At 42.8% G+C, this 23,256-nt stretch overlaps 1 protein-coding gene across 1 annotated transcript in view; it reads left to right on the forward strand.

Moving 5' to 3' along the window:
* Positions 1–7,696, forward strand: part of Eif2s3 (eukaryotic translation initiation factor 2, subunit 3 gamma, 52kDa) — a 20,776-nt gene extending 13,080 nt beyond the window's left edge. Inside the window, exons 10-12 of the mRNA XM_005407839.2 lie at positions 1,243–1,412; positions 3,997–4,169; positions 7,275–7,696. Coding sequence (XP_005407896.1) covers positions 1,243–1,412; positions 3,997–4,169; positions 7,275–7,338 — 407 coding nt within the window. The 3' untranslated portion in view covers positions 7,339–7,696. The remainder of the gene's footprint in view (positions 1–1,242; positions 1,413–3,996; positions 4,170–7,274) is intronic.
* Positions 7,697–23,256: the final 15,560 nt, after the last annotated feature.

Consider the following 23,256-nt stretch of genomic DNA (forward strand, 5'->3'; position numbering starts at 1 on the left):
AAAAAAAAAAAAAAAACCAAAAAAATAATATATGTACATACATACACACATGCTTTGATTTTTTTGAGAGAGTCTCAGTATGTTGCCCATGCTGGCCTACAACTCCTGGACTGGAGCAATCCTCCCGCCTCAGCCTCTTGGATAACTGAGAGGGTAGGCATGTGCCACCATACCTGACTCATACGCATACTTACTATTATTTTAATCTGTACAGTGTGTAGGGTAGAGAGTGTTTGCTTTTCATGTATGTCTTGCAAATGGAAAGCTAATGGTAGAGCACTTACCTAGGCATGCACAAGGCCCTGGGTTCAGTCCCCAGCAACTCCCTCTCCTTACTCAAACATGTCAGTTGAATGGTAGCAGATTATATTTACACTGAGTAGGAATAAAAGAAGACACCTCTACCCGGGCGTGGTGGCACGTAGTCCTAGGTACTTGGCAGGCTCGGGCAGGAGGATCATTTGAGCCCTGGAGTTCAAGGTCAGCCGGGGCAACATAGTGACACCCTGTCTCAAATACAAAAAAAAAAAGAGAAAGATGACCTCTGCTATGTAAGAATTACTGAAGTAATTTAAGGTTTTCTAGCTTAATTTAGGAAATCTTCAAACTTAACAGTAGAAAGTGGAGACTACTGTAACAATAGCCTTTATGTAGCAACTCTCAACTTCAGCAATTCCTATCTATATATCTTCTCCCTTTTCTCCCACCAAGATACAGTGGTGGTTTTTCTTTGGTACCAGGAGTCAAACTCAGGACCTTGCGCTTGCGCTTGCCAGGCAGGCGCTGTGCCCCTGACTATCCCTGGCAGGATACACTTATTTTGAAGTGGATCCCAGGAATCGGGTGTGAAGTTTTTAAGCTGTCTTCATGATCAGCCTGCCAGGAGGGAAATGGCATGCAGATATTCTGCAAGCTACTCATTCTGAATTTTGTATCTTTTAGACTTTATTGAGGATATTTAGATTATCATCTCTACTTGCCCTTTGTTTAGAATTTAAATGAAGAGACTCTTCTCAATTGCCCAATGAAACTGTGAGTTCACAATTCTCCACTAGATAAAATGAATGTTTAAAAAAAAATGAGTGTTTTGTTATGGTCATGTAATTGTTACATATGTGGGTATGAAAATACAAGTATGTACTAAAATGTGTAGATTTTGCTGTGCTTCTTTGACTGAGCTTTTGAGTAAATACCTCATAGGTATATTAGGAAATAAAAACTGAACCATCTACATTTTTGTAGGAGTTGGCACAAAAATTGACCCCACCTTGTGCCGAGCTGACAGAATGGTGGGGCAGGTCCTTGGTGCAGTTGGAGCTTTACCTGAGATATTCACGGAACTAGAAATTTCCTATTTCCTACTTAGACGGCTTCTAGGTGTACGCACTGAAGGTGACAAGAAAGCAGCAAAGGTGAGTGCTTTTTATATTTACCGTTTCCAAATAAGTGAGAATGAGTGATATTAAAACCAGTTTTGAGTCTTATTCTTTTATAGTTAACGTGGAATTCAGGTAAATCAGTTTGACTTCCTAAAAATTGAGAACAACTATATGGTACTTAGTTTAATCAAAACAAAACACAAGGGCCAGGGATTTAGCTCAGTGGCACAGCATCTGCCTGGCAAGTGTGAGGTGGTGAGTTTGATTCCTGGTACACACACACACAAAAAAAAAAAAAACCCACATGCACGCCTGTAATCCCAGTACTGGGGAGGCTGACGCAGGAGGACCATTGCGAGGTCGAGACCAGCCTGGGCTACAAAGTGAGCTCAAGGCCAGCCTGAACTGCATAGCGAGACCTTGTCTCAAAAAGGCAAAAAAAAAAAAAAAAAACCCACAAAAATACGGGAAATATTTGTGTCATATGTGATGTAAACATGATATTCCTAATGTCCATATGGACTTTTTTTTTTTCCATATGGGCTTTTAAAAAACATATTTTTTTGAGATAAGGTCTTACTTTGTAGTCCATGCTGGCCTCAAACTCATGACTCTCCTCCCTCAGCCTCCTGATTATAGGAGGATTAAAGGCTGTATGGGCTTTTTTAAAAAGTGTTTTGTAAGACTGTTTACAGAGACTGAAAATTGCTAGCTCCTAATGTTGACAAGGATGTGGAAAACAAACAGTCATTCTTCTTGGGAAAGTATAAATTGGTAGCACTTGGTTTGTTTTTGTTTTTGAGAGGGTCTTGCTTTGTAGTTTAGCCTGGGTTTGAACTGACTGTATTCCAGGCTGGCCTCTACCTTGCAGTGATTCTCCTGCCTCAGCCTCTCGAGTGTTGGGATTATGAGTATGCATCACCATGTCCAGTTGGTAGTGCTTGTTGAGAGAGAAATTTGGTATTTATCAACATTTTAAATTTACTGACACTTTGCTCTAGTGCACTTCACTCAGCACAAATAACCTGAAAAGTTAGGAGAAAGTAATACCTTACCCACATGCCTATAAAATTTCAGGTTTATCTTTTTTTTTTTTCAGAATTTCTTTATTACATATTATTTTTGTCTCATCAGACTTTTTAATAAAATAAAATTTCATAAATAATAAGGGAATAACAATAGCTATTACACTGTGTACTGTTACCTTCAAAGTAGTTACTCAGAGTACATGACTTAAACCAAGAAGATTCTTAGAAAAAAGAAACAATAATACAAAACTTTCTTTTCAGCAAACTAAGACAAACTGATAATATAAATGAATATGAAATCATTCAAACAGTGACCTGAATTTGGGCATTAGGCTATAAGTAGGCAAACAGCAGTGATGGGAATCGTAGCTGGTAATTCACTTAATCTTTGAAACCACCACGTATGGCAGGTGTTAGTTGATTTGACAGGACCTCGGGGAGCTTCAGTAACCAGCTTAGGGACATGGTGGACTTGGATCCCCAGCACCACCTTATTAACTCCCACACAGTCATCTCCCCTTGTAAAAATATCCGTACCTTATATCTTCTACAGGTTCAGCATCCCTTCTTGAATCTAGGGCCTTTGCACTGAGCTACATCCGTCTTTATTTTTTTTTTTAAACGCAGACTCCGTAAATTGCCCAGACTGGGCTTAAACTAATGGTCCTCAGCCTCTTGGACAGCTGGGATTATACACATGCACCCCTGCAACTGGTCAGTTAAGCATCATCCTTAATTCCTAAAGTCCAAGATGCCCCAAAATCCAAACTTTTTGGAGTACCAACATGAGGCTACAAGTGGAAAATTCCACCCCTGACCTCATGTGACAATGATAGTCAAAATACAGGTATACAGAAAGTGACATAACAAAAAAAAAAAAAATTAAAAGAGGCCTGAGGATATAGCTCAGCAGCACAGTGCCTGCCTGGCAAACACAAGGTTGTGAGTTCAGTTCCCAGTACCACAAATACATAAATAAAATGATGTAAAATTATTTTCAGGCTACATACATGAGATATATGGAAAACATAAGTGAGCCTGGTATGGTGGTGCACACCTGTAATCCCAGCACAGAGTTCAAGGCCAGCCTGAACTACATAAGCGAGACCCTGACTCAAAAAACAAAACAAAACAAAAAAATCTCATTCTATATATGCAATTTTTTGTGTGTGTGCCGGGAATTGAACTCAGGACCTTACACTTGCCAGGCAGGCACTTGTGCTATTGAGCTATACCCCCAACCCAGTATTTCAAAATCTAGAAAAACCCACAACTCTTCTGTTTTCAGGTATTCCCAATAAAGGCCGCTCAACTTGTGTACTGCTTCTTCAGAATTTTAAGAGGTTTTAATGCTATGGTCACTGGCTTATTTCTTTTGAAAGGCAGATCTTGTGTAGAATCAGTGAGTGCGAAGTAAATCTGCTTACCACCTCTAGACGATATATACGGTTCATGTCACATAATGAATTTTGTGGATGTTTTCCCTTTATGATTGACTTATTCCCACAAGTATATGCCAAACTCTTACTTTTTTTTGGCAAGCATTTTCTTTATTTCGGGATTTGTTTTTCCCCAATTCATTCCTTTAGGTCCAGAAGCTGTCGAAGAACGAAGTACTTATGGTCAACATAGGATCTCTGTCAACAGGAGGGAGAGTTAGCGCTGTCAAGGCTGATTTGGGCAAGATCGTCCTGACTAACCCTGTGTGCACAGAAGTGGGAGAGAAAATTGCCCTTAGCCGGAGAGTGGAGAAGCACTGGCGGTGAGTTTATCAGCCTTCCCCAGTGGGAAGGGTCAGTTTTCTTAAGTTCTTTGCGGCACACACAGCATACAGGCTTCTCAGAGCATGACAGTTAGTGTGGCTTCAACTCTCATCTATTTATTTGGAGAACTATTTTTAGCCTCAATGTGTAGTTCCATATTTTAGTCCAGATATAGCAGTTGACATCCTTTTCTCATAGACACAACCAACGAATTTAGGCTCAAGATTTCTGTTTCTTTGACCTTGCTTTTTGCTGCTGGGGATCGGACTCAGGGCCTTGCTCATGCAACTGTTTCATTTGTTCAATATTGAGCTATAGTCCTAGTCTGCCCTTGACCTTTTTTTAACTTTATTTGTAAATAACTTCATACTTTATAGGAAAACTGCAATAATTATACAAAAAACTCATGTGCTCTTCCTAGAGAAATACCCACATGCACATTTATTTACATAGAATCTTTTTCTGAATATCTCTAAAAAGCAAAGATACTCATAACCACTTTAAGAAATGTAACATTGGTGAAATTCTGAGCTCTGTTGTTCAGATTCCCATTTTCCCATCTGTCCCATTGGAGCCCTTTATGGCCCTCTAGTGTAGAATCATGTGTTGCATTTAAGTTCCATGTCTCTTTGACTTCTAATCTGGAACTTTTGCAGCCTTTTTGCAGGTTTTTGCGGGGGTGGGGTACTAGAAAGCGCACCCAGGGCCTTTCGCTTGCCAGGCAGGCGCTCTGCTACTGAGCCACATCCCCTTTTTAAAAAATGACTGCCAATTTTGAAGAATATAAGCAAGTTATTTATGGACTGTTCTGAAACTTGTGTTTATCTAATGGTTTGAAAAGCTAAGATTGGGTTTAGGTTATATATACCTGGTTCCTTGTTCAGGATCACAGCTGGGACCACAGGATAGCTTACTGCTCTTCCTTACTGAGGTTCATTTTGATCATGTGGTCAAGATATTGTCTAGTTTCTATGCTACGTAGTCACTCTTTTCATGCTGGCAACTAATAAGAAATCGGTGGAGAGACTTTTTGTTTTTGTTGTTTTTTGAGACAGGATCTCACTATGTAATTCAGGCTGGACTTGAACTTGCAGTGATTCTCCTGCGTCAGCCTCCCAAGTGCTGCAATTACAGTTGTGCGCCACCATGCCTGGCTGTGTGGACTTTTTGAACCTCTGCAAATAGCTTGTTTTTTAATCAGTACTGGGGATTGAGCTCAGACCCTAGAGCATGATAGGCATTTTTGAATCAGGTTCTCACTCTAGGCTGGCCTGGAACACCCTCTGTAGCCCAGGCTGGGCTCAAAATCATGATCATCCTGCTTCAGCCTCCCAAGTGCTAGGGTTACAGGTAGGTGTTTGGCGCTATGTCTGGCTTTTTTTTTTTTTTGTCTTTTTGATACAGGGTCTCGCTATGCAGTTCAGGCTGGCCTTCAGCTCACTTTGTAGCCCAGGCTGGTCTTGAACTCACAACGATCCTCTTGCTTCAGCCTCCCGAGTGCTGGGATTACAGGCGTGTGCCACCACACCCAGCATCTGGCTTTTATTTTGATGAGCAGGTTTTAGGCTGCTTCCTGTGTCCCTTGACATGTCTCTGGCCTTTTTTTTTTTAAACACATCTTTGTTTTCTGGCCCAGGATGTTCCAGGCTCCTACCTTCCCTGCTTGTATTAAAATTGGTCATTTCTCTAAGGAGCACTGGTTACCTTTACTAGGACATGTTACCTAGAAGTGGAGATCTGTGTGCTAGGTGTACTCGTTGCTCCTAAGGTGCTATTGCTTCTAGGTCCTCTGAATGACTAGAGGTAGGAAATAGAAATGTGTCTTTGGTTTCTACCACCTTTTTTTCTTTCTCAAGTTGGTACTGAGGGCCAGGGATGTAGCTCAGTGGTATAAGCGCTTGCCTGGCAAGCCTGAGGTCATGAGTTTGATTCCCGGTACCAAAAAAAAAAAGTTGGTATTGAGTCTGCCTTTTCCTTTCTGTTCTGTGTAACCTCAGTCTCTACCACCATCATTTCCCACTTGAGTTATTATAAAAGAGTCCTACTTTGTCTCATTCTTTGTTATTTAAAACTCAGTCAAACATAACCTTCCTGAACACTTTGATCATGCTGTGCTGAATAATTCCTGTTAGCTCGTCATTCATGTTGGATATTCAGGACCTTTCTTTCTGGAGGCCTGCTTCACCTGCTTACCCTCCCTCCTGCTTTGTCTCATCTATACACTCTAAATCTCACTGTCTTCTATTCTGGTTCTCCCCATAATTATTTCTGTCACTGTTGGCTCTCTGTTCTGGAAGAGTTAAACTTTTTGTTGTCTCTTTAGTAAATTTGCTCTGTGGTACTTTATGCCCTTTTGATTCCATTCTTTTGTGCTTGTGCATTTGCTATTATAGATGTACTGACTTCCAGTATATTTTAAAACAGATAAATAAGAAAGTAAAAAAATTCAGCATACAAATAATAGTGCTTGTTTAAATGCTACATTTCATAGAGTAGAACTGATTTTAAGAGAAAGGATCTTTTTTGATGTTCCTACAAATACTATAAGAGGACTCTACCCAAATGAAAACTTGCAAATTTTGCTTCAAAATTAGCAAGTATGCTGAAGTCCTAAAGAAAAACAAAGTGAGCATCTAAATGATCCTTACATTCAATAGAATTGTGGCTTTTACCCATGTTTAGGTGGGCTTTGTTCTGGAAACTCCAGTTGAGGTAGCAGTGTCCAACCTGGTGGTTGCCTAGGACACACAGAGAAGAGGGGAGAGAAAACAGCTAGACTGATGTGGTTTGTGCCCTGGCACACTCTGGACTGAGTGTGGATTGAGGGCTCTTACGTGGATCAAAAAGGGTAGGTACGTTTTGATAGAGTAAAGGTGAGGACGTTCATGGTGGAATCTTTGTTTGCTTTTCCTGCCATGCTGGTGGAGCCCACCTGCCTGGTTGTTAGAATCTGGGGGAATAGCATGTTTTCTTTGTGGAGAGGTGGACTCTAGGGACATGTGTGCATTTACAAGATGAGCAAGTAAAATCAATGTATCAGATAGTGGTATAGTCATGATAACGAAGTGGATATAAAATTCATGACTCCTATTTTCATTTTGCAGTTTAATTGGTTGGGGTCAGATAAGAAGAGGAGTGACAATCAAGCCAACCATAGATGATGACTGAAGAGTCCAATAATACATCTGGATGCAGCTGGAATTTTCTGAATAACCTAGGGGTATATTTTCAAAGCAATACTAGGGAAATAATTTCACAGTTCATTACCTTAGTAGATATCTGTAAGGTTACTCATTTTTGGGTGATGAAAAATCTAACCTCTAGTACTAATGTGAGGTCTACAATAAATGAAAAAGTTGGTTTAATGTTGCATTGAATCTACATTTTAGCAAAAGTTAAGCATTTCCAAATCAGGTCTAATTTATACACTGAAACAGGTTTGAAATGCAATTGCTACAACCAGCCTTCTCTGTAGCACACATGCCACTGAACCTATCTGAAATAAAGTTCTTCTTCTTTTTCATGATTCATCTTTGAATAGCTCTAGGCTAAAGGACTGTTAATGCCAGTAAAAGCTGGAAGACATAAATTCTCCTTAAAAACCAGGTCCTCTTTGTTAGACCTCATATTTTATGTTGCTTTTTAAAAGCTTTTTAAAAATTTTTTTATTAGTACATGTTTATAGTACATAATAATGACATTCATCTTAACTCTTCCTTCTCCTTCCCTGTCTCCCCCTATGTTACTTTATCCTTGAAATTTTCAGTGAAAAAGAAATTTGGTTCACATGAAATTGCCCTCTAGGAAATGAATGCTTGTCCCACGGACAAACCTTGCCCCTAGTCTTTTGGACTGAGACATAGGAAACCCGAGCCGGAAGTTCTCACTCTCTCCCTGTGGTGCCCTGCAATTATTTCTGCATTGATTTACACCTGAAACCTGATAGTCTTGCCCTGTTGGAAAATGTGTTGTAGCAAATGATTGTGGACAGCTAAAAAAGCTCTCTCCAGGCTTTTTTTCCTTCGTGGTTGGTTTGCTTAATGTTGTGTTTTTTGTGGTGCTGGGGAACCAACGCAGGGCCTCAGGCATGTTAGGCAAGCACTCTAGCATTGAGCTTCCCTCTACCCCAAGTCTTGTTTTTTCTTAACTGTGTACTTGCTAGGATTATGATATAGATTCTAATAGTGATCTTTGAACCTTGCGAAAGGTCAAGAGTAAAAGATGTCAGAAAACAAAGGCTGAGTCCTTTCGATTCTTTTTTTTAAATAAACCTTTCTACCTGTACTTCTATTTATGTCTTTGCTTCATAAGAGATTCTTTTAGAGCAATGACTCCTAACTGGCTGATGTTAGAGTTGCTAGGTAACCCTTTTTAAAAAGATGCCCCCACAGGTTTTGATCTAAATTGGCTTGGGGTAGAAGCTGGTGCAATGATATTTTTTAAAACTATAAGTTTAGCTGGGCATAGTGGCGCATGCCTGTAATCCCAGCACTTGGGAGGCTGAGGCAGGAGGATTGTTGTGAGTTCGAGGCCAACCTGGGCTACAAAGTGAGACCAAGGCCAGCCTGAACTGCATAGCGAGACCCTGTCTCAAAACGACCAAAACACCACAAAACTGTAAGTTTAGAAAGTTAAGATGTAGGCATATTAAATAATAGTATTTCACTGAGTTTTGGTGGTCTGATAATAGTTTAGTTTGCTTTTCTTAAAACTGTTGAGATGGATTGCATGCCACAGTCATGTACTGTTCTCTTGGATGCTGAAACTGCCTTGTAGAAATCTATAAGCTGTGGCTTTAGGTCATTATTTAAGTTTCTAAGTCTTAAGGAAGCATATTAATGTAATATTCTTGATTGAAGGGTTGTATTGTAGTATGAGGACCACAAATAAAAGTTCTACATCAAATATTAATTTCATATCTAATATGTCCTCATGTGTTTTGTAATCATTTTCTACCAGAAATTCTGCAATAAAACCCAAAATCTTGACTAATTTATCATTGACCTCAGAATTGAAACCAGAAATTTTTTGTAATTAAATACACACATAAATTTCACCAGCTTGGCAAAGCACGGTGCTTAGTGTGATGGGTTATACAGATAGGAAAACTTTGGCCCTTGTTGTAGAACTTGAAATCTGCTCACTGACTTCCAGCCAGCGGTGCACCTGGTCAAGGCTCTGCAGGTCATGCAGTCTCACTGAGGAAGGTACATTCCATATGCAGGGCCTCTTAGGTGTAGTGTCAAGATGTTTTCAAAATCTGACGGGTTGTCATCACCTTGCTACCACCCCAGTCAAAGCCACTGGTGGGCCCAGGCATGGTGGTGCGTGCCTGTACTCCCAGCTACTTAGGAGGGTGAGGTAGGAGGCTTTCTCATTTGAGCCCAACCTGGGCAACTTAGCGACTTAGTGTGATCCTATTGAGAGAGAAGAGAAAGGAAAAAAGAAAGAAAAAGGGCTTGGGATCTAGTTGGGTTCCGTCCTCAGTACTGGGGTGGGAGGCACTAAGGGTCTCACCCAGAAGAGCCCCAAGCTCCTGCCTGCTTTTGTGCTTGCCCACTTGGTCTGTCCTCAGTGCACCAGCCAGTGAGCCTTTCAGCAAGAATGCTTGTACAACTCTGTGATGAGCAGTCATAAAGGTAGTCACAGCTGTGAAGTGATCCGAGGGATTCCAGGGCGTCCTGCAAAGCTCCCCTTTCCATTCTGCTCGTGTGCAACTTAAAAGGTGATATGTGGTAGGTGTGCCTGTTTTTGAAAAAGAAAAAAGAAAAACTAATACGTTTGTAGATGGCTGGGTTCATAAAACTTCTCTTATTTTTTTTTTTTTTTTTGGTTTTTCTCCGGTACTGGGAACCGAACTCACGACCTTGCGCTTGCCAGGCAGGCGCTTTGCCGCTGAGCTAAATCCCCAGCCCCATAAAACTTCTTTTATTTTATTTTATTTTTTGCGGGGGCGGGGTAGTTTTCCTGTACTGGGAACTGAACTCACAACCTTGCGCTCGCCAGGCAGGCGCTGTGCCACTGAGCTAAATCCCCAGCCCCTGGGTTCATAAAACCTCTGAAATTTCATTTGTAGAAAAACTTGATAATGGCGATTCTAATGAAATTGTTGCTTTTCTGAAAGTGCAGTTTTTTTCTTTTGTGTATTGAGGATGGAACCCAGGATCACGCATGTGCTAGGCAAGGAGTCTGCCTCTACACCTGATTCCATAAAAATTTTAAAAATTTCCAAGGTCAAAGCAGATACCCTTTACACAATTGATACTCACAAGACTAAGAAGATTATTGAAAAATGATCTCTGTAAATACCTACACAGTCTTACAATATATATTCTGCCAAATTTCTTTTTTAATTCTATGGTACTGGAAATTGAACCCAGAACCTTTGCACTGAGCTGTATCCCTAGCGCCCCTCCCCCAAATTTTGAGACATGGTCTTCCTAAATTGCCCGGGCTGTGCTTGAACTTGCAGTCCTCTACCTCAGCTCCCTGAGCTACTTCCTTCCTTCCTTCGTGTATTTTTTTATTCGTACATTGAAGCTATACATAATAACATTCAGCATAGAGAATTTGTACCTGTACGTGATATATCTTGCTGCTGCTTTCTTTCCCATTCCCCTCCCAGTCCTCGCAACCCTTCTTCCCCTCCTTATTTACAAAAGCTTTGTTTGCATTTTTTCCTTCTATTTTTTCTTCTTTTTCAAGGACGATAATCCTGTCCTTTCTCTATTCCTTCCCTCCTGTCCCTTTGTTCCCTTCCTACCCTGAGAATTGCACTAAGCTGCAATTGGCAGCTGTTAAAATTGCCCAGGCTGGACTTAAACTTGTGGCCCTTCTACTGCAGCCTCCCAGAGTGCTGGGATTACAGGCCTGTACCACCATGCCTGGTTCCTGTGTTACTTAACCTATTCCAGAATAGAGGGAAAGAGAGAGAGAGAATAATAGATTTCCAAACTCATTCAAGATTACTACATTTTTGGTACCTAAACCTGGAACAAATACTACCAAAAAAAACCAAAGAGGGCTGGTGAGGGCGCAGCTCAGTGATGTCCTGCACTTAGCATGTGTGTGGCCCTGGCTGTGCTCTCCAGCACCACCAAAGCAAAACCGCCCATGAGCATTAGGGTTACAGGGGTGTGCCACCATACCCCAATGCTGGGTGTTTTTTGTTTTTTTTTTTTTTTTGGTACCAGGAATCAAACTCATGACCTCAGCCTTGCCAGGCAAGCGCTTATGCCACTGAGCTACATCCCCGGCAGATGTTGGGTATTTTATCCCAGTCAGGGGAAAATGACTAATACATCTTAATAGAACCAAACAGCCTCTTTAAAGAATGTACCAGTTTACCTTTCTCATCAGTAATCTATCTCGCCAACGCTCATTATAAAGCTTCAATTTTTGCTGAGGGTTGAACTCAGTGCCCCTGCTGGTAGTTAAGCACTCTACCACAGAGCTACATACCAGCACCACCCCACAGCCCCTGCCTCTACTCCCAACACTGGGGACTGAACCAGGGGCTTCACACTGAGCTACATCCTCCGCTCTGTTGTTTTTGAGACAGGGTCTTGCTGAGTCACCAAACACATCACTGCAGATCAAGCAAGAAGCTGCCTTGTCAAAGTCACTGGTGGCAAGGGGCTGGGGATTTAGCTCAGCGGCAAAAGTGCCTTCCTGGCAAGCGCAAGGTCGTGAGTTCGGTTCCCGGTACCAGAGAAAAACCAAAAAAAAAAAAAAAAAAAAAGTCACTGGTGGCAGCACAATGCTCTATGAAATCTGGGGCGCAAAAAAAACTCTATGGGGTCGGGCATGGTGGCACACGCCTGTAATACTAGTCCTCACTCAGGAGGCTGAGGCAGGAGGATCCTCCAAAGCCAGCCTGGGCTACACAGTGAGTTCAAGGCCAGCCTGGGCTACATAGCAAGACCATGTGTTAAAAAACCAAACCCAAAGCCGGGCGTGGTGGTGCACGCCTGTAATCCCAGCACTCGGGAGGCTGAGGCAGGAGGATTGTTCCAAGTTTGAGACCAGCCTGGGCTACAAAGTGAGCTCAAGGCCAGCCTGAAGTGCATAGTGAGACCCTGTCTCAAAAAAACAAAATAACCACAAAATACCCAATGCCCAAAATTTAAAGGAGAACTTTATTTTAGCTCATGGTTTTCAAAGAATTTAATTTATGTTCACAATGCTGGGATTCCATCTTACTCCAGAAAGAATGGCTATTACTGAGAAATCAACCAATAGCAAATGCTGGAGGGGCTGTGAGGAAAAGGAACCCTTCTCCACTGCTGGTGGGAGTGTAGAGTGGTGCAGCCACTGTGGAGATCAGTGTGAAGATTCCTCAGAAAACTAGGACTAGAGGTCCCCTTTGACCCAGCTATTCCCCTTCTTGGTATCTTCTCAAGAGAATTAAAAGCATCATACCACAGTGATATATGCACACCTATGTTTATAGTGGCACAGTTTGTAATAGCTACATCCTGGAAACAATCCAAATGGCCATCAGCTGAGGAATGGATAAAGAAGGTGTACTTTTTTATATATACAGTGGAGTAGTACTCTGCCATAAAGAAGGATAAGCTTGAGACATTTCTAGCTAAATGAATGCACCTTGAGACCATACTCTAAAGTGAAATAAAAAAAAAAGTGAAATAAATTGGACTCACACATGTAAATACTGCATTGTTTCTCTGGTGTGAGAAACCAAAAGTGTAAATAAGGACTAAATGTATAATAGGTATTGTGAAACAGGAAGAGAGTGTTCAGATGGCCAGGGGAACAAGAGAAAGGGAGGGGGAAAGGAAAGAAGGGAGAAGTAAAAAAAAAAAAAGAAAACATGGAAACAAAGCTTTTGTAAATGGGGAGGGGAGGAGGGGTTGAAAGGGAGGGGAGGGAAATAGGGAAAAAACCCCAAGTTATATCGAGTACAGGTACAAATTCCCTATGATGAATGTGATCAGGACGTATAGCTAAAATGTACCAATAAAATAAAAAGTTTAAGAGAATACAATACAGTGCAATACAAAAAACATGCCATGTTCGGCTGGCCGCAAGGCAGAGCAAAGGCAGGAGGCGATCCAGGCGGCCGACGCGGCGCCGCAGCATGGCGCAGCCGGGTCGGGAGAGCGAGACGCAGGGCCCGGCTCACTGCCTCACACGGGACATCTGCAGCCTCCCCGGCAAGGGAGAGCAGGGCGCCCGGTCTGGAAAGGAGGGAGGGGGCGCTGGGGCTGGGGCGCATTTCCTCCGCGCCACGGGGACCCCCGTGAGACTACCTTCCCTGCGCGGCAGCCCGGAGCAGGGGACCAAGGCCAGCCCCGGCGCTCAGCCGCTGCTCAGTGAGGAAGGGGGCCTGAGTCACCGCGGGGCTGGGGCGTGCGGGCGGCGGGTGCCGGCCGGGCGGGCAGAGCGGGAGGTGGGCTCTCAGCCCGGGCCCTAGCACAGGACCCCAGGTGCTGGAGCAGAGCAGGAGCCAGCATGCAGGACCCTGTGACTTCCTGGGCCCCGGGCCGAGATGGACAGCGAGGAGCAGCGTCGGGCGTGGAAACGCACTGCACGAAGGGCAGGGAGCGCCCCCGCAGGCCCCACTGAAGGGCTCCGCCGCCGCAGCGCTTCCGAGACGCCGGCCGCCGCCCTCCGCCCAAGCCTGTGCCGCGGTCTGCGCCCCCTGCCGCCCCGGCCGGCGCACCCGCTTCCTCCTCTGCGCTCGACCCCAGCCTGCCCAGCTCCTGGCCTGCACCGGGTGGGGGCGGACTCGAAGGCGAGGGGAACCCTGGAGCCGCACCCCGCCCCGGATGCCCAGGACATCTTCAGGACGCTCTCAGTCTCCACCAGTACCCTCGGATTCGGGGGGGGGGGGGGGGGGCGGGGAACGCCTGAGGACCAGGACAAGTCACACCCAGGCATGCTGGGGTCCAACTCGTGATCCTGCCTCAGCCTCCCTCACTGCTGGGATTACAGGTGCCACCTCGCCCGTCTACTTTTTTAGTATTCTTTAGTTTGATACAAGGTCCTGCCAAAATGCCTACACTGCTCACATGTCCAATCTGCCTGGCTTCCCAGAGTTGCTGATGTCACCAGCCCACACCACCATGGCTGTCTCTTGTTTATTTTGAAACAGGGTCTCACTAAATTGCTCAGGCTGGCCTTGAATTTGGAATCCTCTTGTTCTACCTCAGCCTCCTGAGTAGCCAGATCTACAGGCATGGGCCACCTCACCCTATTCGGTTTTCGGTTTTCTTTATTTTTGCTTTTTTGTCTTTTTAAGACAGGGTCTCGCTATGCAGCTCAGGCTGACCTTGAGCTCACTTTGTAGCCCAGGCTGGTCTCGAACTCGCGAGGATCCTCCTGCCTCAGCCTCCCGAGTGCTGGGATTACAGGTGTGTGCCACCATGCCCAGCTAATGCTTTTGTTTTTTTTCCCTTGTTTAACAAATCTTCCTCACATGGCCATGAGGGTATTGTGTAATCTTTATATTCTGCCTACCACGAGAAGGCTGCCTGCCTGTAGAATGGACTATGTATGGCATGGGGTAGGGATTCCCCCTCGTGGATTTCCAGCTGAGAACCCATAATTACTTTGTCATAAATCGAGGCTCCCTCCAAAAAAAGAAAGAAGGAAAGAAATAAGGAAAAAGAGAGAAAGACAGATAGAAGGAAAGAGAGAAAGAAAGAAAGAAAGAAAGAAAGAAAGAAAGAAAGAAAGAAAGAAAGAAAGAAAGAAAGAAAGAAAAGAAAGAAGAAAGAAAGAGAGAGAGAGAGAGAAAAGAGGAAGGAAGAAAAAGCAAAAAGTGGCAGAGAAAACAGGCTCAGCCCCGGCCGCCATGAAGCAGAGAGAGAAGGGAGGAGAGGGAAAGAGCTCACGGCCCGGGCCACGCCCTCGGGACCGCCTCCAGCCAGGCCCCGCCTCCAACCAGCACAGTCAGCTCTGAATTCCGCAACCCGGAACTGCAGTGAGTACAGCGCCCCTGACGCAATCACTTTCCACACGCACAAGAGACTTGGGGGACATGTGACATCTGAGCCATAACACGAGACTGAAATTGAAAGTGTCTCACCCTTTGACCCAGAGTTTCACATCAGGGAATGAGTCATAAAAATATTTGCTCATGTATACAAAGATATATATATATATATATATATACATGTATAAAGATGTTTATAGCAGCGGTGCTTTTCCTTCCTTCCTCTTTCTTTTTTTTTTTTTTTGTTGTCATTTGAGAAAAGATCGCGCTACGTAGCTCAGGCTGGCCTCAAATTCATGATCCTTCTGCCTGAGCCTCCTGAGTGCTTGGATTATGGGCATTCACCACCATGCCCAGCTTTTGTTTCTTTGTTTTTTATTTTTGTATTGAGGATCGAACCCAAGGCCTTCCCACTGAGCAACATCCTAGCTCTTTTTAATTTTTTAATTTATTTTGAGACAGGTTCTCAATAAATAAATTTTCCCAGCTGGTTTGAATTTGGAATCTTCCTGTCTCAGCCTCTCAGACCGCTGGGATTATGGGTGAGCATCAGCATACATGGCTTCTATGTTCAATTTTTAAAGAAATTTGCTAGTGCCAGGATTACTCCTGTAATCCCAGAATTTGGGAGACTGAGGCAGGAGGACTGCTGTGAGTTGAAGGCCACCTTGGGCTATAGAGGGAGACTCTGTCTCAAAACAAACAAACATGAAAGAAGAAACTGCTACTCTGTTTCTGAAAGTGGCTACACATTTTATATTCTTATCAGCAAGGTAAGCAGGTTGCACTTTCTCTGCATCTGCTGTAATTGTGTGTTTTTAAAATTGCAATTGTTTTAGTGGGTAGGTAGTAGTGTCCCATTGTAATTTTAATTTGCATTTCCTGATAACAAATGATGCTGAGTATCTTTTCATGTGCTTATTAGCCATTCATATTTCTTTGGTAAAATGTGTATTCAAATCTTTTGATTTTTTTTTTGCAAGCTTCATGTATATTAGGCAAGTGCCACATTCCTGGTAAAACTTTAGCTCATTCTAAAATTGTTTTGTTTTTGTTTTTTGAGACAGGGTCTTGTTATGTAGTTGAGGCTGGCCTTAACTTCTTGCCTCAGCCTCCCAAGTGCTGGGATTGCAGGCGTGTGCCACCAGCCCACAGTGTTTCTGTATTTTTGTTGTCAAAGCACTGGGGATTGAAGCCAGGGCCTCATGCACACTAGGCAAGTGCTCAACCGTTTGCGGAGCTACATTCCTAGCTCTTGCGTTATTTTTTACTTTAAATTTTATTGAAATACAATCCACATGCCATAAAATGCATCCTTTTAAAGTATTTCATTCCAGACATGGTGGCACACACCTGTAATCCCAGCATTCGGGAGGCTGAGGCAGGAGAGTTAGGAGTTTTGAGGTCAGTCTAAACTCGAGCTAGTTCAAGATCAACCTGGGCTATACAGTGGCACTGTCTCAAATAACAAAACAAAAAAACCCCAAAATATATAATTCACTGGTTCTAACAGAGTGTAGTGGCACATGTCTGTAATCCCAGCACTTGGGAGGCCGAGCCAGGATGATTGCCATGAATTCGAGACCAGTTTGGGCAACACAGAGAGTTCAAAGGCAGCCTGGACTACAAAATCAATGCAGCCAGGCGGGGTGGTGCACGCCTGTAATCCCAGCACTCGGGAGGCTGAGGCAGGAAGATTGTTGCGAGTTCAAGACCAGCCTGGGCTACAAAGTGAGCTCAAGGTCAGCCTGAACTGCATAGCGAGACCCTGTCTCAAAAACAGAAAAAAAAATCAATGCGAAAAAAAAGCAAACAAAAAATATTGATGATTCCTAGTATATCCACAAAGTTGTACAATCATGACTACTGTCTAATTCCAAACAAGGGCCGGGCATGGTGGTGCACGTCTATAATCCCAGCAAGACTGAGGCAGGAGGATCGATATGAGTTCAAGGCCAGCCTGAACTCCATAGTGAGATCCTGTCTCAAAAAAAAAAAAAAAAAAAAAAAAAACCACCAAAAACACAGGAAACCCATATCCATTAGGAAGTCATTCCTGACCCTATAACCACACCCCAGGCCCTGGCAACCACTAACCTACCGTTCTATCTGTGGATTTGCCTGTTCTAGACATTGTATAGGTGGAACCATGGGTATATGGACTTTTCCTTTTTTTTTTTTTGTTTTTTTCTGGTACCAGGAATTGAACTCACAACCTTGGGCTTGCTGGACAGGCACTGTGCTGCTGAGCTAAACCCCAGCCCCGGTATATGGACTTTTCCATCTGGAGTCTTTCCTTTAACAATGCTGGCAAGGTGCACCCATGTTGTGGCCCATGTATTGGTACACATTAGTTTTCAGAGTAGTTGTAACACAACACCACAAACTGGGTGGCTTAACCAACAGAGATTTATTCTTAAGGTCCTGTAGGCCAGAAGTCTGATCTTACACAATAATATCATTTGCAACACAAAAGTTTTTAATTTTAATAAAACCTAGTTTATTTTTTCTTTTGCCACTTTGCTTTTGGCATTGTATCTAAGAAGCCATTGCCAAATCCCAAGTTATGATTTGTTCCTATGTTTTCTTCTAAGAGTTTTATGGTTTTAGCTCTTACTGTCACGTCTATGCTCCATTTTGAGTTAATTTTTCCGTGTTGTGTGAGCAATATGTCCACTATATATATCTATATATAGATATATATAGCTATATATATACACATTTGTGTGTGTGTGTGTATGTGTATGCATAGAGATGGTGTGAGTGCTACACGCCCCCGGGTGAGAGTAGCCTCAGCCCCCCAGAGTACTGGATTATAGGTTCGTGCCACCGCTCTTGGCTTTGGATTTTGAGGCTATTATTCATATTTAAGGAGCTATTAGTCTTTACTCTCTTGTAAAGAGAGGCGATACAATGCAGGCTACTTTCCAACAGAGGGTCTTGGCCAGCCGGTCTTGTACTTTTGCTCCCTCGCCTCAGCCTCCTAAGTAGCTGTGATTCCAGGTGGGCATCATGTGCAGGCGCCAATTCCATACTTTTGCACTTGGATATCCAGTTGACTCAGTGCCATTTGGTGAAGAGACTATTCTTTCCCCCATTGGATGGTTTGAGACCCTTCTGAAAATCAGTTAAACATGAAATATAAAAATTTATTTCCAGTCGGGCCTGGTGATGCACACCTGTAATCCCAGCACTCGGGAGGCTGAGGCAGGAGGATCCTTGTGAGTTCGAGGCCAGCCTTGGCTACCAAGTGAGTTCAAGGCCAGCCTGAACTGAATAGTGAGACCCTGTCTCAAAAAAAAAAGACAAAAAAAAATTTTTAAAGTTCATTTCCGAGCTTTTAATTCTATTCCATTGATCTATACACGTTTTGTATGACAGCACTGTACTATTTTGATTACTATAGCTTTGTAGTAAGTTTTCAAATTGAGGCATATGAATCCTCCAACTTTGTTCTGTTTTGGGCTGTTCTGAGCCCCTAGCATTTTCACATGCATTTTACAATCAGTTTATCTACTCCTGCAGAACAAAACAATTTGGGATTTTCCTAAGAATTGCATTGAGTCTGTGGATGAATTGGGGAATACTGTCATCCTGACAATATTTCCCATCCATGAACATGATATGTCTTTCCTTTTATTTAGATCTTTAATTTCTTTTCTTTTTTTGTACTGGGGATTAAACCCAGGGCCTTCACACTGAGCTACATCTCTAGCCCTTTTATTTTTTATTTTCAGGCAGCATCTTTCTTTATTTGTTTTTTTTTTTCCCAGTACTGGAAATCGAACTCACGACCTTGCACTTGCCAGGCAGACGCTGTGCCACTGAGCTAAATCCCCAGCACCCAGGCAGCATCTTTCTAAATTGCCTAGGTGGGACTCGTGATCCTTCTGCCTCAGGCTCCCTCACTGCTGAGATTACCAGTGTGGGCCACCATGCATGGCTTTCTTTAATGTCTTTCAGCAGTGTTTTATGGTTTTCATTGTATAAATCTTGCATTTCTTTTGTTAAATGAATAATGACATGTACCTAGGACAGATGCATAATGAAATGTACCTAGGTACATTTAATCCTAGGTATTTTCCTTTTACTGCTATTACAAATGGGATTTTTTTTCCTTAACTTGATTTTGACTTCTTCATTGCTAGTGTATAGAAATACAACTGATTGGCCAGGCGTGGTGGCCCACACCTGTAATCCCAGCACTCAGGAGGCTGAGGCAGGAGGATCGTTGTGAGTTCGAGACCAGCCCGGGCTACAGAGTGAGCTCAAGGTCAGCCTGAACTGCATAGCGAGACCCTGTCTCAAAAACACACACACATACAAAAAAAAAAAGAAATACAACTGATCTTCCTGTATTGATTTTGTATCTTGCCACATTGGTGAATTTGTTCATTTGTTGTAAAGTGTTTTTTGGTAGATTAGTTAGGATGTTCTGTATTTGAGACTATATTGCCTGCACATAGAAATTGTTTTGCTTCTTCCTTTTCAATCCAGGTGCCGTTTACTTCTTTTTTGTGTCCAGTTGCCCCCGTTAGAACCTACAGTGTTGAAGAGAAGTGGCAAGATCAGATATCTGCAAGTTTGTTCCTAATCCTAGGCAGAAAGTGTTTAATGTATCTGCATCTGGGATGAAGTTAGATCTGTGGTTTTCATAGATACATTTTCCTTGTCCCACTTTTTTTTTTTTTTTTTTTTGAGACAAAGTCTCCTTTGTAATTCAAGCTGGCCTTGAACTCACAGTGATCCTCCTGCCTCAGCCTCCCGAGTGCTGGGATTACAGGCCTGCGCCACCATGCCTGGCCCTTGTCGCACCTTTAATGGGCTAAAGTGGCTATGTGGTTCAGGCATTCCCAGCGTGATACTTGCTTCATAAGACTCTCCCTTTTCCTTTCACTCTCAAGGTTTTACCATCCAGGGATAATTATAACCTCAATTTATAACTTCCTGAGGCAGGGAAAAATGTTGATTTCTCTATTTCAGTCTTTCTTCATTTTTTGGCTGGACTTCTTCTATGAAGGGAGAGTGTTTTCTACTATTTGTAGAGTTCTGAGCTGGCAATCTAACATGGTGAGGCGTGCTGACACAATCTCTGTGAGCTCCAGTATATTATGTATGTTACATCTCTCTCTCTCTCTCTTTTTTTTTTTTTTGGTACTGGGAATTGAACTCAGGACCTTGTGCTTGCTGAGCAGGCGGTTATGCCACTGAGCTAAATCCTCGGCCCCTGTTACATATCTCAATTGATTACATCCACCTTTTTTTTTTTGAGACAGGGTCTCACTATGCAGTTCAGACTGGCCTTGAACTCACTGCAATCCTCTTGCCTCATCCTCCCAAGTGCTGGGATTTACAGACGTGCACCACCACTCCCGGTTTCAATTTATTACATCGATTACAAACCTTACTTCTCTTTTGTTGATACTTTTCTTTTGTGGTACTGGTGATTAAACCCAGGGTCTTACCACTGAGCTACAGCTCCAGCTCTTTTTTACTTATTTATTTTTATTTGGAGACAGAAGCTAGCTAAGTTGCCCAGGCTGGGCTTGAACTTGTGATCCTCCTGCATCATACCATCATTATTTCTCACGCTCAGATTATCCCTTGTTTGACCTGTGGGAGCCCCTGGGAGGGGACACCTATGCCTTGCTGATCACATCCTTGCTAGTTGTCCCAGGTTTTTGCCACAATGAATGTAATTATTATGTATCATTAGTTTACACAATTACATAATCATTATGTATCATAATCATTATGTGCATATTGTCATTATCATATATTTACATTGTCTTATACATTATGTACATAATCATTATGTATCCTTCATGCAGCAAACATGCACTAATAAAAAATTAGACCCCCCCAAGTTAAAAAACTCAATCATGCTGGGCATGGTGGCTCACACCTGTAATCCCAGCACTCGGGAGGCTGAGGCAGGAGGATCGTTGCGAGTTCGAGACCAGTCTGGGCTACAAAGTGAGCTCAAGGCCAGCCTGAGCTGCATAGTGAGACCCTGTCTCAAAAAGACAAAAAAAAAAAAGGACTCAATCATAAAACGGGCAACCAAAATGAATAGTCACTTCACAGAAGAAGTACAATTGTCCAACAAATACATGAAAAAATTTTAAACATCTCTGGCCATTCCAGAAATCATATTAAAACACTAAGATACTATCTTACTCTGGAAAGAATGGCAATCATCAAGAAATAATATAACAATAAATGCTAGGGAGGCTGTGGGGGGAAAAGGAATCTTTCTATATCGTTGATGGGAATGTAAATTAGAACAACCACTATGGAAATGAGTGTGGAAATTCTCAAAAAACTAAAAGTAGGAGTTCCATTAGATCCAGCTATTCCACTTCTAGGTATCTTTCTAAAGAGTCAAAGTCATCATGTTACAGTGATACATGCACACCCATCTTTATAGGAGCACAATTTATGATAGTTAAATCTTGGAAGCAGCTTATATGTCCATTAACAGATGAATGGATAAAGAAAGTGTGGTATTTATACACAATGGAGTACTACTATGCCATAAAGATAACTTGAGGCACCATGCCCGGATGGTTCATAGCAGTATTAATAGAGAGATACTAGCAGAGTGTGGTAGAGGCACACTTATAATCTCAGCTACTCAGGAGGCTAAAGTAGGTGGATCACAAGTTTAAGGTCAGCCTGTACAACTTAGTAAGACTCTGACTTCAAATAAAATAAAAAATAAAGGAGGGCCAGGGATCTAGCTCAGTGGCACAAGCGCCTGCCTGGCAAGCACAAGGTCCTGAGTTCAATTCCTGGTACAAATAGATAAATAAATAAAGGACTGGGAGCCAGGTGTGATAAAGGGCCTCCCCGTTGGTCAACATCCCTCACCAGAGTGGTACACTTGTTTTGGTACCAGGAATTGAACTCAGGACCTTGCACTTGTCAGGCAGGCACTTGTGCCACTGAGCTATATCCCCAGCAGTACACTTGTTATAACTGATGAGGCTATAGTGACAGCCATAAGTAATCAAAGTCTACAGTTTACATTAGGCTGGGTGTGGTTGTGCATGCCCATGATCTCAGCACTCAGGAGGCTGATGAGGCAGGAGGATCACTGTGAGTTCAAGGCTAGCCTGGGCTACATAGTAAGTTCAAGGCCAGCCTGAACACAGTGAGACAGTTTCTCAAAAAGCCAAAAAAGAATATATGGGTTTGAACTTGGTGCTGTGGATTATGTGACTTTAGACAGATTCATAATGACATGTACCTAGCATTATAATACCATACAGAGCATTTCATTCTCCTAACATGTATTTTTATCCTCTAAATTTCCATTTGGTTATTTTTATAATTTATTTTTACTCTGCTTAGAACTGTATTTTAATTTATTTAAAGGCTGTTTCCCTTTACCTCATAGAGAATAATGGTAATAACTGCTTTAAAGTCTCTGTTAGTTTTAACATCTGCATCATCTCCGATTGGACATCTGTTGAATGTTTTTTCCCTTGCGGGTCAGTGACATTTTCTTGATTCTTTTGCGTGCTGAGTAATTTTGAATCGCATGCTGGACATCTGGAATACTCCATTGTGAGTCTCTGGGTCCTATCCAAGTCCTCTGGTGAGTACATTTTTTTTTTTTAAATCAGGCAATCAACATGGCTAGGCTCACTCTGTAGTTCTCTCTTGTCTGGACATGCTTTTTTTTTTTTTTCCCCCTCCGGTACTGGGAATCAAACTCACAACCTTGTGCTTGTCAGGCAGGCGCTGTGCCGCTGAGCTAAATCCCCAGCCCCTGGACAACCCAGAAAAAGGGGGCCCCTTCTCTTGGTGATTCCCCAACACTGTTCTGCTTTCAGGGGCCCATTTTCTGAGTCCTCTACTAGAAAGATGGGGTTCCTTGAGTTTTTCTCCTTGCACATGCTTCTGATTCAGCCTGGTTTTCAAACCCTTTGCTCTGCTGCTTTGGGTTTATTTCACATGTGGCCTACTCAGGCATTAGTTTGAATGGTCCTTATTTATTATTTTTGCATTACTGGGGATAGAACCCAGGACCTTCACTCTGAGCTACATCCTCAGCCCTTTTCATTTTTATTTGAAACAGGGTCTTGCTAAGTTGCCCAGGCTGAGTTTGAACTAGCCAT

The sequence above is a fragment of the Chinchilla lanigera genome, unplaced genomic scaffold, assembly GCF_000276665.1.
Source record: "Chinchilla lanigera isolate Chin_1 unplaced genomic scaffold, ChiLan1.0 scaffold00108, whole genome shotgun sequence".
Classification (NCBI taxonomy): Eukaryota; Metazoa; Chordata; class Mammalia; order Rodentia; family Chinchillidae; genus Chinchilla; species Chinchilla lanigera.